A 21,199-nucleotide genomic window follows, 5' to 3' on the forward strand; every position below is an offset into this window, starting at 1 on the left:
CCGAGCCTCCAGGCCATCACAATCTGTCCTCGGTCAGATAGATCGCGCGCCTTCCCCATTCTACACACGGACAGTACACTCACTGATACCACACGCATCGTGCGTGCTTCTGACTAGCAGTCATTCCGCGCCAGATGACGCTGCTATGGCCTGGTCGGGTTTATATCGATAGCAGCTCTGTGGTCATAATGTTCCAGCTGTTCACTGGACGTTTGGAGCACAGTATTGAACGTTAGTAGAACATGGACTGTGGGAAAGCTGGAAGACAAGAGAATAGAAGCATGTGAAATGTGATGGTACAGAAGAATGTTGAAGATAAGGTGGACAGATAAGATGATGGATGAGGAGATTCTGTGCGGAATCGGCGACAAAAGGAATATATGCAAGACTGACAAGAGCTGTATCTGACAAGAGTAAGGGACATGATAGGACATGTGTTAAGACATCGGTGAAGTCAGAGATTAGAATACACCCAGCAAATGATTGAGGATGTTGGTTGGAAGTGTTATTCTGAGATGAAGTGGTTGGCACAGAAGAGGAATAGGTGGCGGGCAGCGTCAGATCAGTCAGATACGGAAGCCTAAAAAAAATGGCGTGTTAAGATCGGAGGCTTTGCCCAAAATTCAAAGGCTCTAAGACGTCATATTCCAACAACATATCAAAATGCTCCATGTTACATGTGCTATCCTGACGTAGCTCGATACAGAAATTGCTCGACTGTTATCCTAGTCAGCAATTTCTTCACAGATCTTACCCAAAGCAATTTGCCGAGATACTGCCACGTCCGCCTTGGCATAGAGCTAACGCAGCATGGAATGACGTAGCACCGTATCTGACATCTAAGCTCAGTTTGACTCGATGCCCAGCCGTTTTAGTGCCACTGTTTCTGCCCGCATTGGCAGCTCTGAGTACTAAATTTCGCTCACTGTACACCCTAACGTGATCTAGTAATTTAATGGCTTAAGCTTCCTACTACATTACATCCACGCGAAATTGTCGTTATTTACTGATATTGCACTCTTAATTACGGTAGACGGGCCGTGTGTGCCAGAAGGAAGACAGGCGAAGGAGGCACTTTTTGGGAAACCCATGCAAGGACAAAGGCAGCACCGGGTGGACGGCCTTTTAGGATATAGCTGCCCTGGCAATAGAAGATACTTGGAGCAACCGAGACTAAACGGAAAGGAGGCAGTTTGTGGAAGCAGCGCGTGATCTGAAGGGTCTATGATCGCTCGGCGTGTATGTATGCATTTTTAATGGCCACCAGTACACTTAACACATTGACGGAAAAGATCACACCACCAAGAAGGAGTTGTGCGAGAAAAGTTACTTTGTATGCAGCCTGGTGCGAGTTGCAGTACGTTAGGTTTCTGCTCGGCTTTCCTACCGGCGATCTGCTGCAACGAGTTCACAGGTAGGTGCAGGTAATGGACGAACGTAATCGGACCGCCGCAAGTAGCTTAACCAGCTGCCAGCTCACAGAGTAGCAATAAGCTACAAAAACTCTATGTTGTGTAAGACTGAAGCCACTGAAGCCAATGTCGTGAATTCAGACGAAATAGGGGAGGAACGTACTTATTTGCCAATTTCCATGAAATAAAATAGCTTTCGCAGTTACTTCTTGAAACCGTGAAAATATTACGAATCTGACCATTTACTTACTAAAATATGCTCTATCAGAGAGAAATGGTCACATATGCATATATATGACCTAGCAAATCACAGTAAACGACTTAATTTTATCATAACAAGCATTTATACAAAGAACATGTCAGTCGAAAAATACGTGCTCTATCATAAAAATCCTAGTCGTAATAATTACGCTTATCTTGAATGGCGAAAATTAATTCCACCTTCGGGATTCGAACCAGGTACCTACGTGTCAAATGCATCTACAGACAGGTGCCATTCCAATATTACCTAGAGGGAATGCCTACGGAAACGTCGAATTTACTGCTACAGAAAAAATAGTTCATTACACTTTTAGTTTTTCAGATTCTCTTTCCACGTCTGTAAATGCCACAGAAGATTTGGAAAATACATCATAACAGTATTTTCGCTTAACGAAAAATCCAGAAGATTTATTTGAGCAGTACATAATCGACATCATAAATAAACAGTATATTTACAAATCTTTGTTCCATAATTTACTTCATTGACTGTAGTCTTTGCTCGAGAGCTTCACGTACTCCTTTGCGGTGTTCCAAAATCTGTGGGTAGCGATCTTCAAAACGTGACAGCCACTGCTTGATGTTAGCGTGTTTCAGATGGTCAACTCCAGCGGCCTTTGGAGTTTTCTGGAAAGAATCAAGCATAAAAGTTAAGCGCCAATTAAATAATTAATTAACATTTAAAATTAACAGCCAGTACAACGAATTAGGATGAAGTAATTTTCGGTGAAGTAAACTAATTTCACTCAATATTTTGTTAAATCTCAATATTTTATGAACAATGAACAATATTCGTATGCTATGTTGTATGTGTAAACCAAAGAGTGTTATAAATAGTTTTTGATGTTGCAGAGCAAAAGTCATACAATAATTTTTAAAAGAAAACATCACCATTTGACTGTATTGTTGTTCGTTAAATTACGACCCAGGTTTTGACCTTTTATGCTATTTCCACATGATTGTGTTTATGTCATTAACATATGTTGCAGGACATCAAGCTCAAAATTGGCCATAAATTAAGAAAAATATTGGCTCCCCACGAAAGGCCGTATGGAAATCATCGTCTTGTAAAAATATCAGTAACTAATAATGGGAGCACGTCGATATTATAAAAATGGTTTACTTTGGTGTATAAAAAATATGAACACATGTCCTTGAGTCGTAATGTGTAGCCATTTACGTATGAGTTTCCAAGAGGAAATGTGTGTAGTTTTACCTCAACAGCGACTAGAGAAGTAGCTACAGCGTAGTCCGCAAGGGTGATATTCTCCCCAGCCAACCACTGTTTATCCTCCAGCATTCGTGACAGGCTCTCGAAACTGTCGTTCACTTTTTCGACATCGCTGGGGTCGAACGATTTGCCAAAAAGTTGTGGGTGCTGTTGAAAAAAGCATGAGATCAGCACAGAGATCACCGGTTATTAGCATTCACTATAACCCAAATAAACGCACTTGTACGGAAACGTGAAGAACAGGTAAAAACCATAAAGAAAGCAGAAAACTTAGTAATCACTACAACCCAGCTAAACGGATTTATAAGTAAACATGAAGAACAGGTAAAAAGTCACAAGGAAAGCAGGAAATCAGAGCGAATTTGTTTCCCAACGGGAAGAGGAACATTACAGACTTAACATCCAGAAGATTTCTTAAACGTCTATCCGAAGACTGGTTGACAGAAATTATTCTACTCCACCGCTCTCTGTTTCCAATTAGTCTCTCATTTTCTCAAATGACACTGCTTCTATTTTAAAAAAAGTGACTGGCTGCAGTGTCCTGTTTTTATATTGAATGAACAGTCACGGGTTCTTAAACATCCATACTGGATAAGCTTAATCTTTTAACTACAAAAGTATTGTGTATATGGATCATATCCTTTCCATGCTGTTACTAGCAGACCATTGAACGCTATTCTCATTAACTCCCTGTGCACAGTCATTATGCTAGTTGCAATGCTAGTAGCACTTTGGAACTCACTAGCCATTCCTTCCGGCGATTTCTTACACCCGGACTCCGCAATGCTCGGCGGTCCCTGTCCGTCAGTATACACGAGGTTGCCTGGCCTTGGTTCAACCGTGGTTGTTACTGCGTCCTTACCCTCCACAGTCACATCAGCAGCAGTCGACTTGGACTGCTTTATAACGTCTGGAATACCTCTGATGGATTTTTTACTCAGGTGGAGCCCACTTTAGAATTTCCCGAGTCCCCTCAACCGATCTATTCTTCTTGTTACTGCTACTGACAACACAACAATCCCAGTCTCCGTCTTTACTGGCATATCCGCCTCTTGTGACATCTAGTGGACAATTCCGCATTACATAGGGTCTTCGGATATTTGTGACCAGATACTGAATATGGCGATACCACTAGCAACTTTGTGCAGTTGTGCTGGAATGCTATTATTTTACACATTTTGTACACTTAATGCCCATTTGATGCTTGCTGCATGGCGCTTTGGTGGTGTTGCAGTCTTTACAGGCGTCAGTTGTTTTCCTTGATTTCATTAATATCCTGGCAGATGGTGCCGTTAAACTAAATCGGGGGGTATTATACACTCATGCTCTTAAATTAAGGATAATTGCAGAACGTGGTGCCACACATCGTGGCACTACACAAAACTGGCGCTAATAGCATAGGCACATAGTGAACATACACGACACAGATCTGTAAGTCCACGGTATTGGTGATAAGTTGAGAAAACCGTCACGAAACACATGTGCTACAAAACGCCACTGTTTCCTGCGCATGTCCCCCTACATCAATATGGGATATGATCACCATGCACTCGTACACAGGCCGCACAATGGGTTGGCATACTCTGGATCAGGTGGTCGAGCAGCTGCGAGGGTATAGCATCCCATTGTTGCACCAGTGCCTGACGGAGCTCCTGAAGTGTCGTAGGGGTTTGAAGTCGTGCAGCGATACGTTTACCGAGACGTTCTCGATGGGGTTTAGGTCTGGAGAACAGGCAGGCAACTCCATTCGCTTGATATCTTCTGTTTCAAGGTACTCCTCCACGATGGCAGCTCGGTGTGGTCGTGCGGTATTATCCATCAGGAGGAAGGTGCGACCCACTGCACCCCTGAAAAGGCAGACATACTGGTGCAAAATGGCGTCCCGATGCACCTCACCTGTTAAAGTTCCCCTGTCAAAGACATGCAGGGGTGTACATGCACCAATCATGATCCCAACACACACCATCAAGCCACGACCTCCACACATGTCCCTTTCAAGGACATTAAGGGGTTGGTATCTGGTTCCTGGTTCACGACAGATGAAAACCCGGCGAGAATCACTGTTCAGACTATACCTGGACTCGGACCACTGTTCCAATGACCATGTACTGTGTTCTTGACACCAGGCTCTACCGGCTCTCCTGTGGCCAGGGGTCAGTGGAATGCACCTTGCAGGTCTCCGGGCGATTAAACCACGTCTGTTCAGTCGTCTGTAGACTGTGTGTCTGGAGACAACTGTTCCAGTGGCTGCGGTAAGGTCCCGAGCAAGGCTACCTGTAGTACTCCGTGGCCGTCTGCGGGCACTGATGGGGAGATATCGGTCTTCTTGTGATGTTGTACACCGTGGACGTCCAGTACTGTAGCGCCTGGACACGTATCCTGTCTGCTGGAATCTTTGCCATAATCGTGAGACCACACTTTGTGGCACACGAAGGGCCTGTGCTATGACATGCTGTGTTTGACCAGCCTCCAGTCACCCTAGTATTCGACCCCTCATAACATCAATATGTGTTCTTTGAGCCATTTTCAACACACAGTCACCATTAGCACGTCTGAAAACGTCTGCACACTTACTCGCTGCGCCGCACTCTGACATGCACCAACACAACTCTGCGTATGTGGACTGCTGCCAGCGCCACCGTGCGACGACCGCAGGTCAAATGCACCGCATGGTCATATCCCGAAGTGATTTAAACCCGCAAACCGCCCACCAGAGCGTTGTTTCACCATATATCAGCATTATCCTTAATTTATGACCATGAGTGTAGATAATGAGGTAAATGTGTCTAGTGCGGATTTGAGAGTTTTGCAGTAAATCGAGTAAATCAAAGAAAGTGAGTGCAGATATTAATGAAACTAACTTGCGAAATGAGACAATCAGTGAATCTAAACAAACAGATGGGTCTTAAATGACGCTGTAAAAATTGACAGGACAAATAAACGTACATGGAACCAAGTAATATTGTACTTACGAAAATGTTCGCCAACTTGCCGAACAGGTCTTGATCAAAGAAGAGTCTTTGGTCGACGAGAACCCGCTTGTTCACATCTTTCGGGTACAGAGAGTCGTCTTTTGCGTACTTTGAGATGAGGTACATTGATATGGCGCGGCTGTTACGGAAAGAGATGACGCGTTATCAACGTATCATATCAAATTAATTACATCTTAGAAACTAACTTGTTACTTCTTTTGTACGGTCATGTGTGTTTGTGAATGTTTCGTTTCCTTCAATTCGAGTTATTATATCATTCCACAAACTACTGCTGTAATTTACTACATCGGTTATTATGCCAGGTGGCCATAATTAAACTGAAGACATTCCGAGTGCTGCAGTGTGACCTGTATACATCGCAGGACGATGACAATCGTAGCATGTTCATTATTCGGTGCGATCGCGCAGTATGCTGTAAAAAATAGTTCCACCTTCTGTCACCAAGTGAAAATATGACGCCGTAAGCAGTCAGAATGTGGTGTAGGTGCAGAAAATGGGAAGGAACGATGAAACACAAGATAACTTTGATTCTGGCACGGTTATTATGATATGGTAACAAGTTATGTGTTCAGTATGGTCTCGCGACTCAGCAACATGCTGCATCCGAACATCGGGCTGGTCGACGGTTGCTCGCGGGGTATCCAATGTAATTAGAGCGATGTGTCATTGTGTGCCATCCTTCAGACCAGAATCCAAATACATCCATGATAGACACCATCTTTCAGATATCCCCACAACCAGAAGTCACATGGTTTCAGGTAGCGGCATCTGGAAGGTCATAGGCGTTGAAATTGCCTAGAGATGATACGGTTGTTACCGAAGGTTTCTCGAATTAAATGTTTCACATGTCAAGATACATGTTGTGTCGCCTCAACTTGCATGAAAATAGTGGTGTGGACACAGCTACGTTCTTGTAAATCTGGAATCACCTGTTGCACAACGACGACTTTATAACGTGCAGGTGTCACTGTACACTTATCAGGAGCGCGAGGTGTCATCTGCTCGAAGGAAAACGGACCGAGAATGGACGAGCTTGTGAAACCACACTAGACAGTCACGTAAGGTGAATGCAATGGATGTTTCTGCACAACATGTGGCAGGGGAGAACCCCATATGCGACGGTTCTGTGCATTCATGACACCGTGTAGAGTAAATTGTGCTTCGTCCTCCAAAGAATATTCATCCGCCATCAATTTCCATGCTTGCCAAAACACGAAGGACAAGGTCATGATGTTGTAGCCTATGCTGGAGCTTCGTTTATTGCACATTCTGAATGCTGTAGCGATATCAATGTAAAAACGCCGCAAGAACTTTTCAACTGTTGATCAGGGATTAAACAATTCCCGTGACACAGCTTGAGCACTGGCTGCAGAATTTGAGGCATGTTTTTCACAGTCGGTTATAGCTACAACAACTTCATCCCCAACTGCCGCGGGAATTGACCACCTCCTTCTCCCTACTGCACCACAAAATCCACCTGTTTCCTAGAATTTATTGGTCATATTCCTCAACTCATGGCAGGACACCTCATCACATCTGTATCTGTCGGCGATATTCCCAGATTGCAGCGCCGCCTTTGTTACTGTTCTGATAAAACAGCTTTACCAAGAATGTAGAGCCTTTCTTCTCAATAGCCAATGCGTTTCATACGGCAGACTTGAACCTTACAGTCACTTCACACACACAAAAGGACGAGCAGTCTCCAAGCGGCAAATACACTCCTGGAAATTGAAATAAGAACACCGTGAATTCATTGTCCCAGGAAGGGGAAACTTTATTGACACATTCCTGGGGTCAGATACATCACATGATCACACTGACAGAACCACAAGCACATAGACACAGGCAACAGAGCATGCACAATGTCGGCACTAGTACAGTGTATAACCACCTTTTGCAGCAATGCAGGCTGCTATTCTCCCATGGAGACGATCGTAGAGATGCTGGATGTAGTCCTGTGGAACGGCTTGCCATGCCATTTCCACCTGGCGCCTCAGTTGGACCAGCATTCGCGCTGGACGTGCAGACCGCGTGAGACGACGCTTCATCCAGTCCCAAACATGCTCAATGGGGGACAGATCCGGAGATCTTGCTGGCCAGGGTAGTTGACTTACACCTTCTAGAGCACGTTGGGTGACACGGGATACATGCGGACGTGCATTGTCCTGTTGGAACAGCAAGTTCCCTTGCCGGTCTAGGAATGGTAGAACGATGGGTTCGATGACGGTTTGGATGTACCGTGCACTATTCAGTGTCCCCTCGACGATCACCAGTGGTGTACGGCCAGTGTAGGAGATCGCTCCCCACACCATGATGCCGGGTGTTGGCCCTGTGTGCCTCGGTCGTATGCAGTCCTGATTGTGGCGCTCACCTGCACGGCGCCAAACACGCATACGACCATCATTGGCACCAAGGCAGAAGCGACTCTCATCGCTGAAGACGACACGTCTCCATTCGTCCCTCCATTCACGCCTGTCGCGACACCACTGGAGGCGGGCTGCACGATGTTGGGGCGTGAGCGGAAGACGGCCTAACGGTGTGCGGGACCGTAGCCCAGCTTCATGGAGACGGTTGCGAATGGTCCTCGCCGATACCCCAGGAGCAACAGTGTCCCTAATTTGCTGGGAAGTGGCGGTGCGGTCCCCTATGGCACTGCGTAAGATCCTACGGTCTTGGCGTGCATCCGTGCGTCGCTGCGGTCCGGTCCCAGGTCGACGGGCACGTGCACCTTCCGCCGACCACTGGCGACAACATCGATGTACTGTGGAGACCTCACGCCCCACGTGTTGAGCAATTCGGCGGTACGTCCACCAGGCCTCCCGCATGCCCACTATACGCCCTCGCTCAAAGTCCGTCAACTGCACATACGGTTCACGTCCACGCTGTCGCGGCATGCTACCAGTGTTAAAGACTGCGATGCAGCTCCGTATGCCACGGCAAACCGGCTGACACTGACGGCGGCGGTGCACAAATGCTGCGCAGCTAGCGCCATTCGACGGCCAACACCGCGGTTCCTGGTGTGTCCGCTGTGCCGTGCGTGTGATCATTGCTTGTACAGCCCTCTCGCAGTGTCCGGAGCAAGTATGGTGGGTCTGACACACCGGTGTCAATGTGTTCTTTTTTCCATTTCCAGGAGTGTAGAATACTGTCATCAGAACAAGACACGTTTCACATTCGGACTGCTTACAGCGCCCTATTTTCACATGCTGGCAGAAAGTGGAACTATTATTGTTTACAGCACAATCCGCCAGTGCACCGATTAATGAAAATACTTTGATGTATACAGGCCTGAATGCAAAACTCCGACACAATCAGTTAGTTATAACCACCCGGTGGTAAGCGGGTTATCATACACTCCTGGAAATGGAAAAAAGAACACATTGACACCGGTGTGTCAGACCCACCATACTTGCTCCGGACACTGCGAGAGGGCTGTACAAGCAATGATCACACGCACGGCACAGCGGACACACCAGGAACCGCGGTATTGGCCCTCGAATGGCGCTAGCTGCGCAGCATTTGTGCACCGCCGCCGTCAGTGTCAGCCAGTTTGCCGTGGCATACGGAGCTCCATCGCAGTCTTTAACACTGGTAGCATGCCGCGACAGCGTGGACGTGAACCGTATGTGCAGTTGACGGACTTTGAGCGAGGGCGTATAGTGGGCATGCGGGAGGCCGGGTGGACGTACCGCCGAATTGCTCAACACGTGGGGCGTGAGGTCTCCACAGTACATCGATGTTGTCGCCAGTGGTCGGTGGAAGGTGCACGTGCCCGTCGACCTGGGACCGGACCGCAGCGACGCACGGATGCACGCCAAGACCGTAGGATCCTACGCAGTGCCGTAGGGGACCGCACCGCCACTTCCCAGCAAATTAGGGACACTGTTGCTCTTGGGGTATCGGCGAGGACCATTCGCAACCGTCTCCATGAAGCTGGGCTACGGTCCCGCACACCGTTAGGCCGTCTTCCGCTCACGCCCCAACATCGTGCAGCCCGCCTCCAGTGGTGTCGCGACAGGCGTGAATGGAGGGACGAATGGAGACGTGTCGTCTTCAGCGATGAGAGTCGCTTCTGCCTTGGTGCCAATGATGGTCGTATGCGTGTTTGGCGCCATGCAGGTGAGCGCCACAATCAGGACTGCATACGACCGAGGCACACAGGGCCAACACCCGGCATCATGGTGTGGGGAGCGATCTCCTACACTGGCCGTACACCACTGGTGATCGTCGAGGGGACACTGAATAGTGCACGGTACATCCAAACCGTCATCGAACCCATCGTTCTACCATTCCTAGACCGGCAAGGGAACTTGCTGTTCCAACAGGACAATGCACGTCCGCATGTATCCCGTGCCACCCAACGTGCTCTAGAAGGTGTAAGTCAACTACCCTGGCCAGCAAGATCTCCGGATCTGTCCCCCATTGAGCATGTTTGGGACTGGATGAAGCGTCGTCTCACGCGGTCTGCACGTCCAGCACGAACGCTGGTCCAACTGAGGCGCCAGGTGGAAATGGCATGGCAAGCCGTTCCACAGGACTACATCCAGCATCTCTACGATCGTCTCCATGGGAGAATAGCAGCCTGCATTGCTGCGAAAGGTGGATATACACTGTACTAGTGCCGACATTGTGCATGCTCTGTTGCCTGTGTCTATGTGCCTGTGGTTCTGTCAGTGTGATCATGTGATGTATCTGACCCCAGGAATGTGTCAATAAAGTTTCCCCTTCCTGGGACAATGAATTCACGGTGTTCTTATTTCAATTTCCAGGAGTGTACATACATACATACACACACACACACACACACACACACACACACACATACACATACATTAATCCTTGTCACATAGATCATTAATACGACATTTCGTAATGATGTGGAACGTGTCACTTTACCATAAGTTTTCTTCGCACAAAATAATTAATTTTTTCTTTTTTTTATTTTTTTATTTTTACAGTTACTACTTCATATCTAAGAATTCATCTATTGAGTAGAAGGGGTTGTAATTCAGAAATTCTTTTAATTTGCTTTAAATGTCAGTTGGCTGCCTGTCAGACTTTTAATACTATTTGGCAAATGACCAAAGAAATTTGTGGCAGCATAATTCACCCCTTTCTGTGCCAAAGTGAGATTTAATCCAGAATAGTGAAGATCATCCTTTCTTCTAGTGTTGTAGCCATGCACTTCGCTGTTATTTTTGAATTAAGATGCGTTATTAATGACAAATTTCATAAGTGAATATATGTATTGCAAAGGTATTGTGAATATTCCGAGTTCCTTAAATAAATGTCTGCAAGGTGATCTTGGGTGGACTCCAGCTATTATTCTGATCACACGCTTTTGTGCAATGAATACTTTCTCTCTTAATGACGAATTGCTCCAAAATACGATGCCATATGAAAGCAGTGAATGAAAATAAGGATGGTAAGATAATTTACTGATATGTTTATCACCAAAATTTGCAATAACTCTAATAGCATAAGTAGAGCTAGAGAAGCGGTGAACCAAAACAATGGTTCGATAGCTTTGAAACTGTACATAAATGATGCAGTAAATGATGGGATTACCGGTAATATTGGTAGCATTAGTAGGGAAAGAAACATAGATAAATGTTTGAAAGAGAAACTGCGTGCTGACACTTCTCTTTGTTTTTTGTTTGTTAGTTTTATACTTAATTAGATCACATTTTTCAGTGTTAGTCAACTGTGTATTGTATACCTTTACAAAATGTAAACTGCATTTATGTGCAAAAATTAGTCGATCATGTAACTTCTGCGCTTTTATGCTACCAAAGCAATTATGTGTGATGGAAGTAATGTTTACTTGCACAAACGGGAAACAATATAATTATTGTTGCTTTTTTGTCCTCAATAGAAGGCTCTGCGCCATGATCAAAGACAGGAGTTTTCCGTTATTGTTGATAAGTGTGAAAGTTGTTTGTGAATAATAGAAACGTATTTTATACAAGCTTGACAAAGTAGTGAAGCGATGTTTTGATGCTTTGTACATTTTTGTTTTGCTTTTTTATATTTTACCTTTTTTTGAAGAAATTGCGTTTTCTAGCGCTAAGTGATAAACTTGTATTGTAAAAAAATGAGATGGTGCCCCGTCGTGCATAAACCGCAGTTTTGGTCTTCCCAATAAAATTATGTTCTCAAATAAAGCTGGTAATTTACCGCGCATAAATCGGTGGCACACAGCATCTGCTGATCTGACTGCTAAGGCGTAGCATGCTCCTCTGAATCTGTCACCGAAAATTCCTGCCCATACACTGAAGTGATCCTGATGCCTCAGTTCCATGATTGCTCTACTCTCGTGAATCCAGCCTCGTCTGTAAATAAAATGCAGAGTATGTCCAGTGGATCCCCAACGAGTCCTATTTCAACAGGTATTGGTTCCCGGACATGTCATTATATGAACGTTTCTTCTAGTTTTGACCAATACTACCTCGTGCACGAATATGTGACCCTTTTTTCTGTGTGTCCCCTATTACCGCTATCGGTTTCCCTTAATAACCATCCCCACGACACAAAAGTTGATATATTATTTACGTATCATTTCGTGTCACATCAGATGTGACATCAAATATGGAATGATATGATACATAAATAACAGGGTCTATGTTGACTTTTCTAATGTGATGATGGTTTTTCACTAAAACCAATAATCTACATCTACATCTATACTCCGCGAGCCACCTTACGGTGTGTGGCGGAGGGTACTTATTGTACCACTATCTGATCCCCCCTTCCCTGTTCCATTCACGAATTGTGCGTGGGAAGAACGACTGCTTGTAAGTCTCCGTATTTGCTCTAATTTCTCGGATCTTTTCGTTGTGATCATTACGCGAGATATATGTGGGCGGTAGTAATATGTTGCCCATCTCTTCCCGGAATGTGCTCTCTCGTAATTTCGATAATAAACCTCTCCGTATTGCGTAACGCCTTTCTTGAAGTGTCCGTCACTGGAGCTTGTTCAGCATCTCCGTAACGCTCTCGCACTGACTAAATGTCCCCATGACGAATCGCGCTGCTTTTCGCTGGATCATGTCTATCTCTTCTATTAATCCAACCTGGTAAGGGTCCCATACTGATGAGCAATACTCAAGAATCGGACGAACAAGCGTTTTGTAAGCTACTTCTTTCGTCGATGAGTCACATTTTCTTAGAATTCTTCCTATGAATCTCAACCTGGCGCCTGCTTTTCCCACTATTTGTTTTATGTGATCATTCCACTTCAGATCGCTCCGGATAGTAACTCCTAAGTATTTTACGGTCGTTACCGCTTCCAATGATTTACCACCTATGGCATAATCGTACTGGAATGGATTTCTGCCCCTATGTATGCGCATTATATTACATTTATCTACGTTTAGGGAAAGCTGCCAGCTGTCGCACCATGCATTAATCCTCTGCAGGTCCTCCTGGAGTACGTACGAGTCTTCTGATGTTGCTACTTTCTTGTAGACAACCGTGTCATCTGCAAATAGCCTCACGGAGCTACCGATGTTGTCAACTAAGTCATTTATGTATATTGTAAACAATAAAGGTCCTATCACGCTTCCCTGCGGTACTCCCGAAATTACCTCTACATCTGCAGATTTTGAACCGTTAAGAATGACATGTTGTGTTCTTTCTTCTAGGAAATCCTGAATCCAATCACAAACCTGGTCCGATATTCCGTAAGCTCGTATTTTTTTCACTAAACGTAAGTGCGGAACCGTATCAAATGCCTTCCTGAAGTCCAGGAATACGGCATCAATCTGCTCGCCAGTGTCTACGGCACTGTGAATTTCTTGGGCAAATAGGGCGAGCTGAGTTTCACATGATCTCTGTTTGCGGAATCCATGTTGGTTATGATGAAGGAGATTTGTATTATCTAAGAACGTCATAATACGAGAACACAAAACATGTTCCATTATTCTACAACAGATTGACGTAAGCGAAATAGGCCTATAATTATTCGCATCTGATTTATGACCCTTCTTGAAGATGGGAACGACCTGCGCTTTCTTCCAGTCGCTAGGTACTTTACGTTCTTCCAGCGATCTACGATAAATTGCTGATAGAAAGGGGGCAAGTTCTTTAGCATAATCACTGTAGAATCTTAAGGATATCTCGTCTGGTCCGGATGCTTTTCCGCTACTAAGTGATATAATAATTTGTGAAGAACATACAGACAGCTACCACTTCATGAATATAATAAGATACTTAATAGCTGTTAGCAATGCTTTCACAAAATGTATAATCTTCCCACATAAACTTGTTAAGTCACTCCAAAGCTGCGACAGGACGGAACGAAAAAGACTAAGTGGCGTTATTAATCTCAGTGTCGTTTTGTGACATGGAATTTCGGAGGACCTGCAAAAATAAGCAGAAGAAACCATTTTACCAGCATTCAAATGGTCACATGTGTGTGAATTCCTGAGGGTCCAAACTGCTTAGGTCATCGTTCCCTAGACTTACACACTACTTAAACTAACATATGCGAAGAACAACACACACACCCATGCCCGAGGGATGACTCGAACCTCCGGCGGGAGGGGCCGTTTACCAGCATTAAAAATACGAAAGAAATTAATGCCACTCGGGCGTTTATTTTGTTGTTCGATGGCCATTGTTTACATGAGTGTGTCTTCTCTTTAAATTAGCTCCGATAAGAAATGTCTTATCTCTCGCTTTGTATGAGGCACACTCGTTATGTCACTGGAACAAGTGAGGAACAGGAAAACTGTTGTAATGACATCGTTCACGAATCAGGATCATCTTACGGCCTCTAAATATTTTCTATAACTTTACTAGTTCGTTGATATTGGAATAGATTTCAAGAGCAATAGAAAAGAATCCGACTGTAGCTGAAAGATTGTTCTTTTATGAAGCAAAAACCTTTTGTACCATTAAGGTACATTACTTTTTCAGCGACGCACACATAGGTGCTTAAAACAAACATGTTCGTAACACTCATCCCTCAATACTTGTATAGGTAGAGATTACCAGTACGAACATATTTCGTCGAATGTAAACTTGTGCGCGTCTAAACTTGAAAGACCGATTTTAGCTGAGGCATCTGTTTTATTCTTTTCTAAGTGAAAAAAAAAATAAATAAATAGCCGGTCGGGGTGGCCGAGCGGTTCTAGCCGCTACAGTCTGGAACCGCGCGACCGCTACGGTCGCAGGTTCGAATCCTGCCTCGGGCATGGATGTGTGTGATGTCCTTAGGTTAGTTAGGTTTAAGTAGTTCTACGTTCTAGGGGACTGATGACCTCAGCAGTTGAGTCCCATAGTGCTCAGAGCCATTTGAACCATTTTTTTTGAAAAAAATATCTATCGTATCGTATCCATCTCTAAAGAAGTCGACAGTGAAAAGAGAATCAGTGACATTAACACCTACCTTTCATTAAGCCATAACCCATTGTCATCCACTACTGGAACTGTGTGTTGTGGGTTTTTCTGAAACAAGTGCAAATTCAGCTGACAATGTCGTGCAAAACTCTGGTTATTAATGAGCAATACCCTGAAATATATCCGATTTAAGAGATGGAAAATAAAATTAGGATCCCATTAACTAACACTGCATTTCTACCAACAACTCTTTTACAAATATTTAACTGAGTAGAAAGAATTATTATTATTACATAATTTTATTTTTGAGACAACGAACATGTTTTTCCGTTATGTCATTTTTCATGCTTTATTTCATTATTTTCATGGTTACATTCAGAATTATTGCATAAAACGTAAGTTATTTTAAAACGAATACCATTTGACATTTGTCTTTGTAGATGAATTTTTTTTCAAAACTGCGTTCTAGCTTACCTTCAACCACTCAGGCGTTCTCAGATCAACCCTAGGGACGACGTTGACAATTTTCAGGTCGACTCCAACAACACCAGCCACTATACGTACTAAGCGGCATGGGACGCTCAGGTTGCTATTGTAGAGAGTCAACGGTGGCATGGTTGTTTCTGAAAAATGAAACGCATTTTAAGTCGATCATAGTGTGGTTGACCTGAATAGGAGGAGGAAAGAACAGATTAGCTGAGCATCTTGTAGGAAGTGTAAAAGGGAGGGGGACAAGCACACAAAGGAAAATACCTGTGGTTACTGGAGTCTGAGGGGCATATTTTTTAGCTTTGTCAGGCTATAGACATTCGAACTTAAAAGAAATTAGAACAGATCCGGACCATAATATATGTGACAGTTGCCAGAAAAATACAATTAATTTCTTTCATCAGAACACAAGATGGGCTTCTTGTATGTCTAGAAAGTGTGGAGACACCTGTTGGGATAGATATTTTGTGCCTCTATGTAACTACGGGGATGGAGAATTTAAACATACTCGTTTGTAGACTAGCATCATTTTCGTATAAACATGGCAAAACAAGGAGTTGAAACATATGCAACAGTTGGAAACAAAGTAAAAGATATTCAAACAAATAGTTTTTGTGTACATCAGAACCTAGATACATGTGCTTGTGAATTATCACCGCGGAAGACTACTCTTGAAATTGTAACAGTCTACAAATCCTCTCTAGGAAGCTTTCAGCCATTTATGAGAAATCTAAAAGAATTATTGAGCTTTTGTCAGACAAGAAGAAACAGTAATCTGTGGAGATATTAAAGAATTAAACTGTAAAATTAACTGCAACCATTATTTGGGTATTTCAGTTTAATTTTAGTAGTTAATTTTACAACTCGTGTGCAGCAGGGTATTGGGATCCAGGCAAAATTTTGATAGACAGTGTTCAGGCTGAAACCATAATGTGTAACCCACTGTTAATGGGTTATCTGATCATGATACAAAATTAATGAAAATAAGCAATATAACATCTTGCAGCTCTGAGGCAGGATGATAAGGCGCGTGTTAAAAAATGGGGAATAACTTCCATGGTATTAGAGGGAGCTGTAGAGAGTAGAAACTGTAGGGAATGACATAAATTTGGAAACATCCAACAAAAGCAGGAAAGTGACAACTCAGAAAAAAGATCACATAGTCCAATCCGTAAGTAATGCTAGTCTTCACTGTCAGATTGTGAGACGTACACTCGTACTAGCACCTGGGTGCGATTGTTGGGATTCACGCCAGGCAAACGTATCATCTCGTGACAAAGGCGCGTTCTTATCGTTAGAGACATGTTCTGAGTTGTGCAATCTCCATATCGGAAACAAATTTTAGCGAGTTAGGGTGATTAGTTGCTGTGTCATTTGTAATAACTCTGCAGCAATTTCTTTGAACATCGCACAAGTTTGGCCATATTAAGGATACTTTTACTTTACGTGGTATCAGACAGTTCATAATCATATTAATCACAAATAACATTTATTTTCTTCTATATAGGCATGAGAATCGAAAATTCATTCACCCGGTAATAATAGTTTTTCATACTGCCCCACGATTTGGTCTTCTCTTGTGGAAAACTAAGGAAAATCCGCAAGCAGAGCTTTCAACGTCTTCTCCTGTATTGTATGAATTGTTGGTGAATAACGCAACAAGCCACAAATGTTTTTAAAAAGCTTTATTTCAGTGTCATAACCGGTTTCGGGCTGTCATGCCCCTTTTTCAACATGATAGCCTGAGAGCGGTTATGACACTGAAATAAAGCATTTTAAAAGTATTTGTGGCTGGTTGCGTTATTCGCCAACAGTCTTTTAGGGCCAAGGAGGTCATGAGGTCCTGAATGGACAACATAACATTTTATTTTAATGTCAGTGGGAATATCATCTTCCACAGGTTGAAAGCTCCTCTCGAGCTTTTTCTGTGTTTGCTATTTACAATTTCGTTTTTTTTTTTCTTTTTAAATCCGCCAGATGGAAAGTTATTTCTCCTCGCTTTGTTTCGATACTTATGTGTCATCTTCTCTGGTTCAAATTTATTCCTGTCAAGTACAATACAAAGTTTATGATCGTTTATCGATCGTAGGGCTAAAGATTATGAATTGTGCATTTTGATTTTTTTGTTTCGGCTGCTGAACCGAAAATTACATTCCTAGTGAAAATGCGTTTTTATAGATCGTTGTTTTTTCCTTTTTTTGTCGTATTGACAGCATGTCATCTGCAATGTAGTCAGAAAGAAAATAAGTACATTTTATGTACTTTTTCGTGGGTAGTGGCTATGTGCGTTACTGTATCCTCATTTTTCGTGCTGTTTATCTCTGGTGGATATCTCTTTCTGCTTCTATTATGTGCACTGCTTTCACGCTGTTTTTCGTAGATTCACTCTCACCTTTACTTCATATTTATTTTCCACAAAACGTAATATGAGCAGATACTTCTGTCTCCATGCTCATTGAAAGATGCTGTATTATTGTCGCTCGTTGCTTTTTCGTAGTGTGCCTTACGTTTAGAGTGACGCTAATTCTGAATGTTTCGTGAGAGCTATTGGGGTGCCTCTGCTGGCGGGAGAACTTGCGTGATGTGATGTGACGTGACGTGATATGTGTGTGTGTGGGAGGGGGGGGGGGTTGGTGTGGGTGCATGGGTGTATTTCTAAAATGAGAGAGACAGACGGATGGAGAATGAACGAGCGAGCGAGAGAGAGAGAGAGAGAGAGAGAGAGAGAGACTGTAGAAAACGACCTCATTAGCTTCTGTGTGAATGACGTGATTTAATAGTGTTTAGTGTGTCAAAGATCAACACCGTTGTCAGCGAGGAAAATCGTTCTTGCAAAAAGTCAATTTGATAAGATGGATTCTGATGTTGGTGGTTAGTAACAAGAGATGTCTACATGGCTGTCGATGGAACTTCGTGTTAATCCTGCAGTGAAAGATGTAATTATCTTGATTCAACATAGGGCTTTTGTGATGGTTATTGACAACTCTCGTAATCGTTATTCACCATATGTGACTACAGGATTACTTGAAACATTAGAACAAGTGTTAAAATAAGTAAAAGAGATATCCTGAAACAGAAGCATCATTTTAGTTTCCAAGTTGTCTAATATGTGCTAGTACTATTACCTTATGATTTTGAAGGAACTTACGGACCCGGTTAGACCAACATAATACCTAATGCAGGATTGGGGATTTATTCACGTGGAAAAGCACTAAGCAGCGCAGATGGTGAGGAAATTTGGGTTGATCTAATGAAAGGCGTGTGGTATGAGGAATTCATAAGGAAGTTATTGTGCACTGTAGGGAGCAATACAAAGATGACAAGTTGAAAGTGCTTATGAGTAAATATAGATGTGCTGGATACGACGTTACAGTTAAGCGTCAGTGATAACAGAGTCCTAATAAGCTTTCACGGATCGGTACAGATGGGATTCATCAAGTTTGGCACAATGACCCCTGGAGTTGGGAGGCACTTTCAGGATTGGAGATCGACGGCTAAAGGCATCTATTCACAGCCCGACTGGTCTGCTGACCCGTCCAACTTGAGTGAACACCGGTGACTGTGTGCCGGACCCTACCTGCTTGCACTGACGCAGTGTGGGCTGGTAGGTAGCTCCCTGGAGAAGCAGGTGGAGATCTGCCGTTCGAACCGACGGACATGGACATTGGACCCGAGCTGAATCCTTCGTCCACTCAGAGGCGAAGAGGTCGGAGCTGACCCACTCAGCTAGCGGGTCGGTGGACCAGTCCGCTTGTGTGTGGCAGCCTTAACCCTATGGTGCATGTATTTCACTGCAGTGGACAACTTTTAATGGTCGATTCTCTGGCGTTTTCAATCAGTCATCAGGCTACAAATGCATGCAGGACACAGCACCAGTAGGGAGTGCCCACTGCGGTGAACTGTGTGCATTTGCAGCCTCAGGACTGACTGAAAATGCCAAAGAAGCGATCATTAACAGCTGTCCACTGTACTGGACGCTATGCGCCACAGGGTTAAGTAATTACCAAATCCCAGAGGCAAACGCTAACATGACCCACTTACGCAGCCAATCTTGTTGGTGAAGAGCTACAAAATTATTTCCATGTGTAAAGAAATATGAATTATTGTACAGAGATAACACTCAGAGATGAAGAGGCAGATACGGGAGAGTAAGTAGTGGAATGCTGCCGCAGTCCACTCAGAAAGACGAAAAAGGTTTGCCTAGAGTGTCTGTAACAATTTAGCGTGGACTATACCGTCTTTTAAGAATTGTAATGACAGACCGTTTATTATCTTCATTGTCTACTTGGAAGGCAAACTTTGTGAAATCTCCAATAATTTTTGCGTTAGTACAAGGTCTCACTAATGTAATTCATGCGTTTTTCTTGACAGATTTACTGTATTGTCCATTCGCCTTCCTCGCTGGTCATTTCACGAGTTGGTTCCTTTTCATAACTTGCCACGGCAATTTTTAAGGATGCTAGCATATGAATACTACTTGAGCGTAATCTCATAACCATCCAGCAATGACACTCTTCCGTAGCCAAAAGCATCAGCAGCCAAAAGTTTTAAAGTATCACTGACTTCGCTTTGTCTTGAGAATATTATGGTCCTCTTACGCTTCCTTGGGGAGCACTCGATGTTAATCTCTCCAGACAAAATACTAGTCGCCCCATTAAAAGAGTCTCACAGCTTTGGAGTGTTTTATATGGTGTAGAACTGCTACCAGACGGTCACGTGACCCTAAATGCTGGCGTAAATTATCGTAATAAAGTGGTTTTGTGCGTGTGTGTGTGTGTGTGTGTGTGTGTGTGTGTGTGTGTGTGTAAGGGGGGAGGGGTGCCAGCCGATTGTATACAGCTTAAGATGTAACATGGATCACGTGAAGACGTGACAGCACGGCAGAAAGAGGCTATAGTGTTTGGGTATGTCCACCGCCACATTTCAGTAAAGTTATGCGACTGGATTGTGTATCAGTGCTGCCTATACAACGCGTATACAAGGAATGGGGTACCACTCACAGCCGCATAACACGGCACAAAAGAGTGGTCGTAAAAAGACGCAGAGTGGAGATGAGTGCTACGGATTGTCAGTGACAGTTGGTTACAAACCCCAGAGCAAATGCCACTGTTAGTGCATGCAGAACCATCTCAAGCAGTAGCCGAGTAAGTGCTGAAAAGGAAACTGCAAGCACAAGACAGTTGGATTCGAATACATAGCAAAAGGCCAAAGCATACAGTATCACGTAAAGCAGCACGAAAAAATGAGTCAAACAATGGAGAAACGAAATAAAAATTTTCCGGGTTTCAAGCTGCGTCAAGTGGTTAATTGCCCACGAGCTTTCGGCAGAGACCTCCTCGGCCATTGTCAAGTGGCTAACTAATTGACAATGGCAGAGATCTCTTCTGAAAGCTCGTGGGCAGTTAACCACTTGATGCGGCCTGAAACCCGAGAATATTATATTAATGGATATAGCCGCAAGAGCTCACATTCGT

At 43.8% G+C, this 21,199-nt stretch overlaps 1 protein-coding gene across 1 annotated transcript in view; it reads right to left on the reverse strand.

Moving 5' to 3' along the window:
* Positions 1–2,059: 2,059 nt before the first annotated feature.
* The window catches only part of LOC124595756 (glutathione S-transferase 1-1-like), a 40,609-nt gene continuing 21,469 nt past the window's right edge, over positions 2,060–21,199 (reverse strand). Inside the window, exons 2-6 of the mRNA XM_047134634.1 lie at positions 15,711–15,859; positions 15,286–15,344; positions 5,874–6,012; positions 2,887–3,048; positions 2,060–2,297 (exon numbers count right to left, since the gene is read on the reverse strand). Coding sequence (XP_046990590.1) covers positions 2,148–2,297; positions 2,887–3,048; positions 5,874–6,012; positions 15,286–15,344; positions 15,711–15,851 — 651 coding nt within the window. The 5' untranslated portion in view covers positions 15,852–15,859 and the 3' untranslated portion in view covers positions 2,060–2,147. The remainder of the gene's footprint in view (positions 2,298–2,886; positions 3,049–5,873; positions 6,013–15,285; positions 15,345–15,710; positions 15,860–21,199) is intronic.

This window comes from Schistocerca americana, chromosome 2 (assembly GCF_021461395.2).
Source record: "Schistocerca americana isolate TAMUIC-IGC-003095 chromosome 2, iqSchAmer2.1, whole genome shotgun sequence".
Taxonomy (NCBI): domain Eukaryota; kingdom Metazoa; phylum Arthropoda; class Insecta; order Orthoptera; family Acrididae; genus Schistocerca; species Schistocerca americana.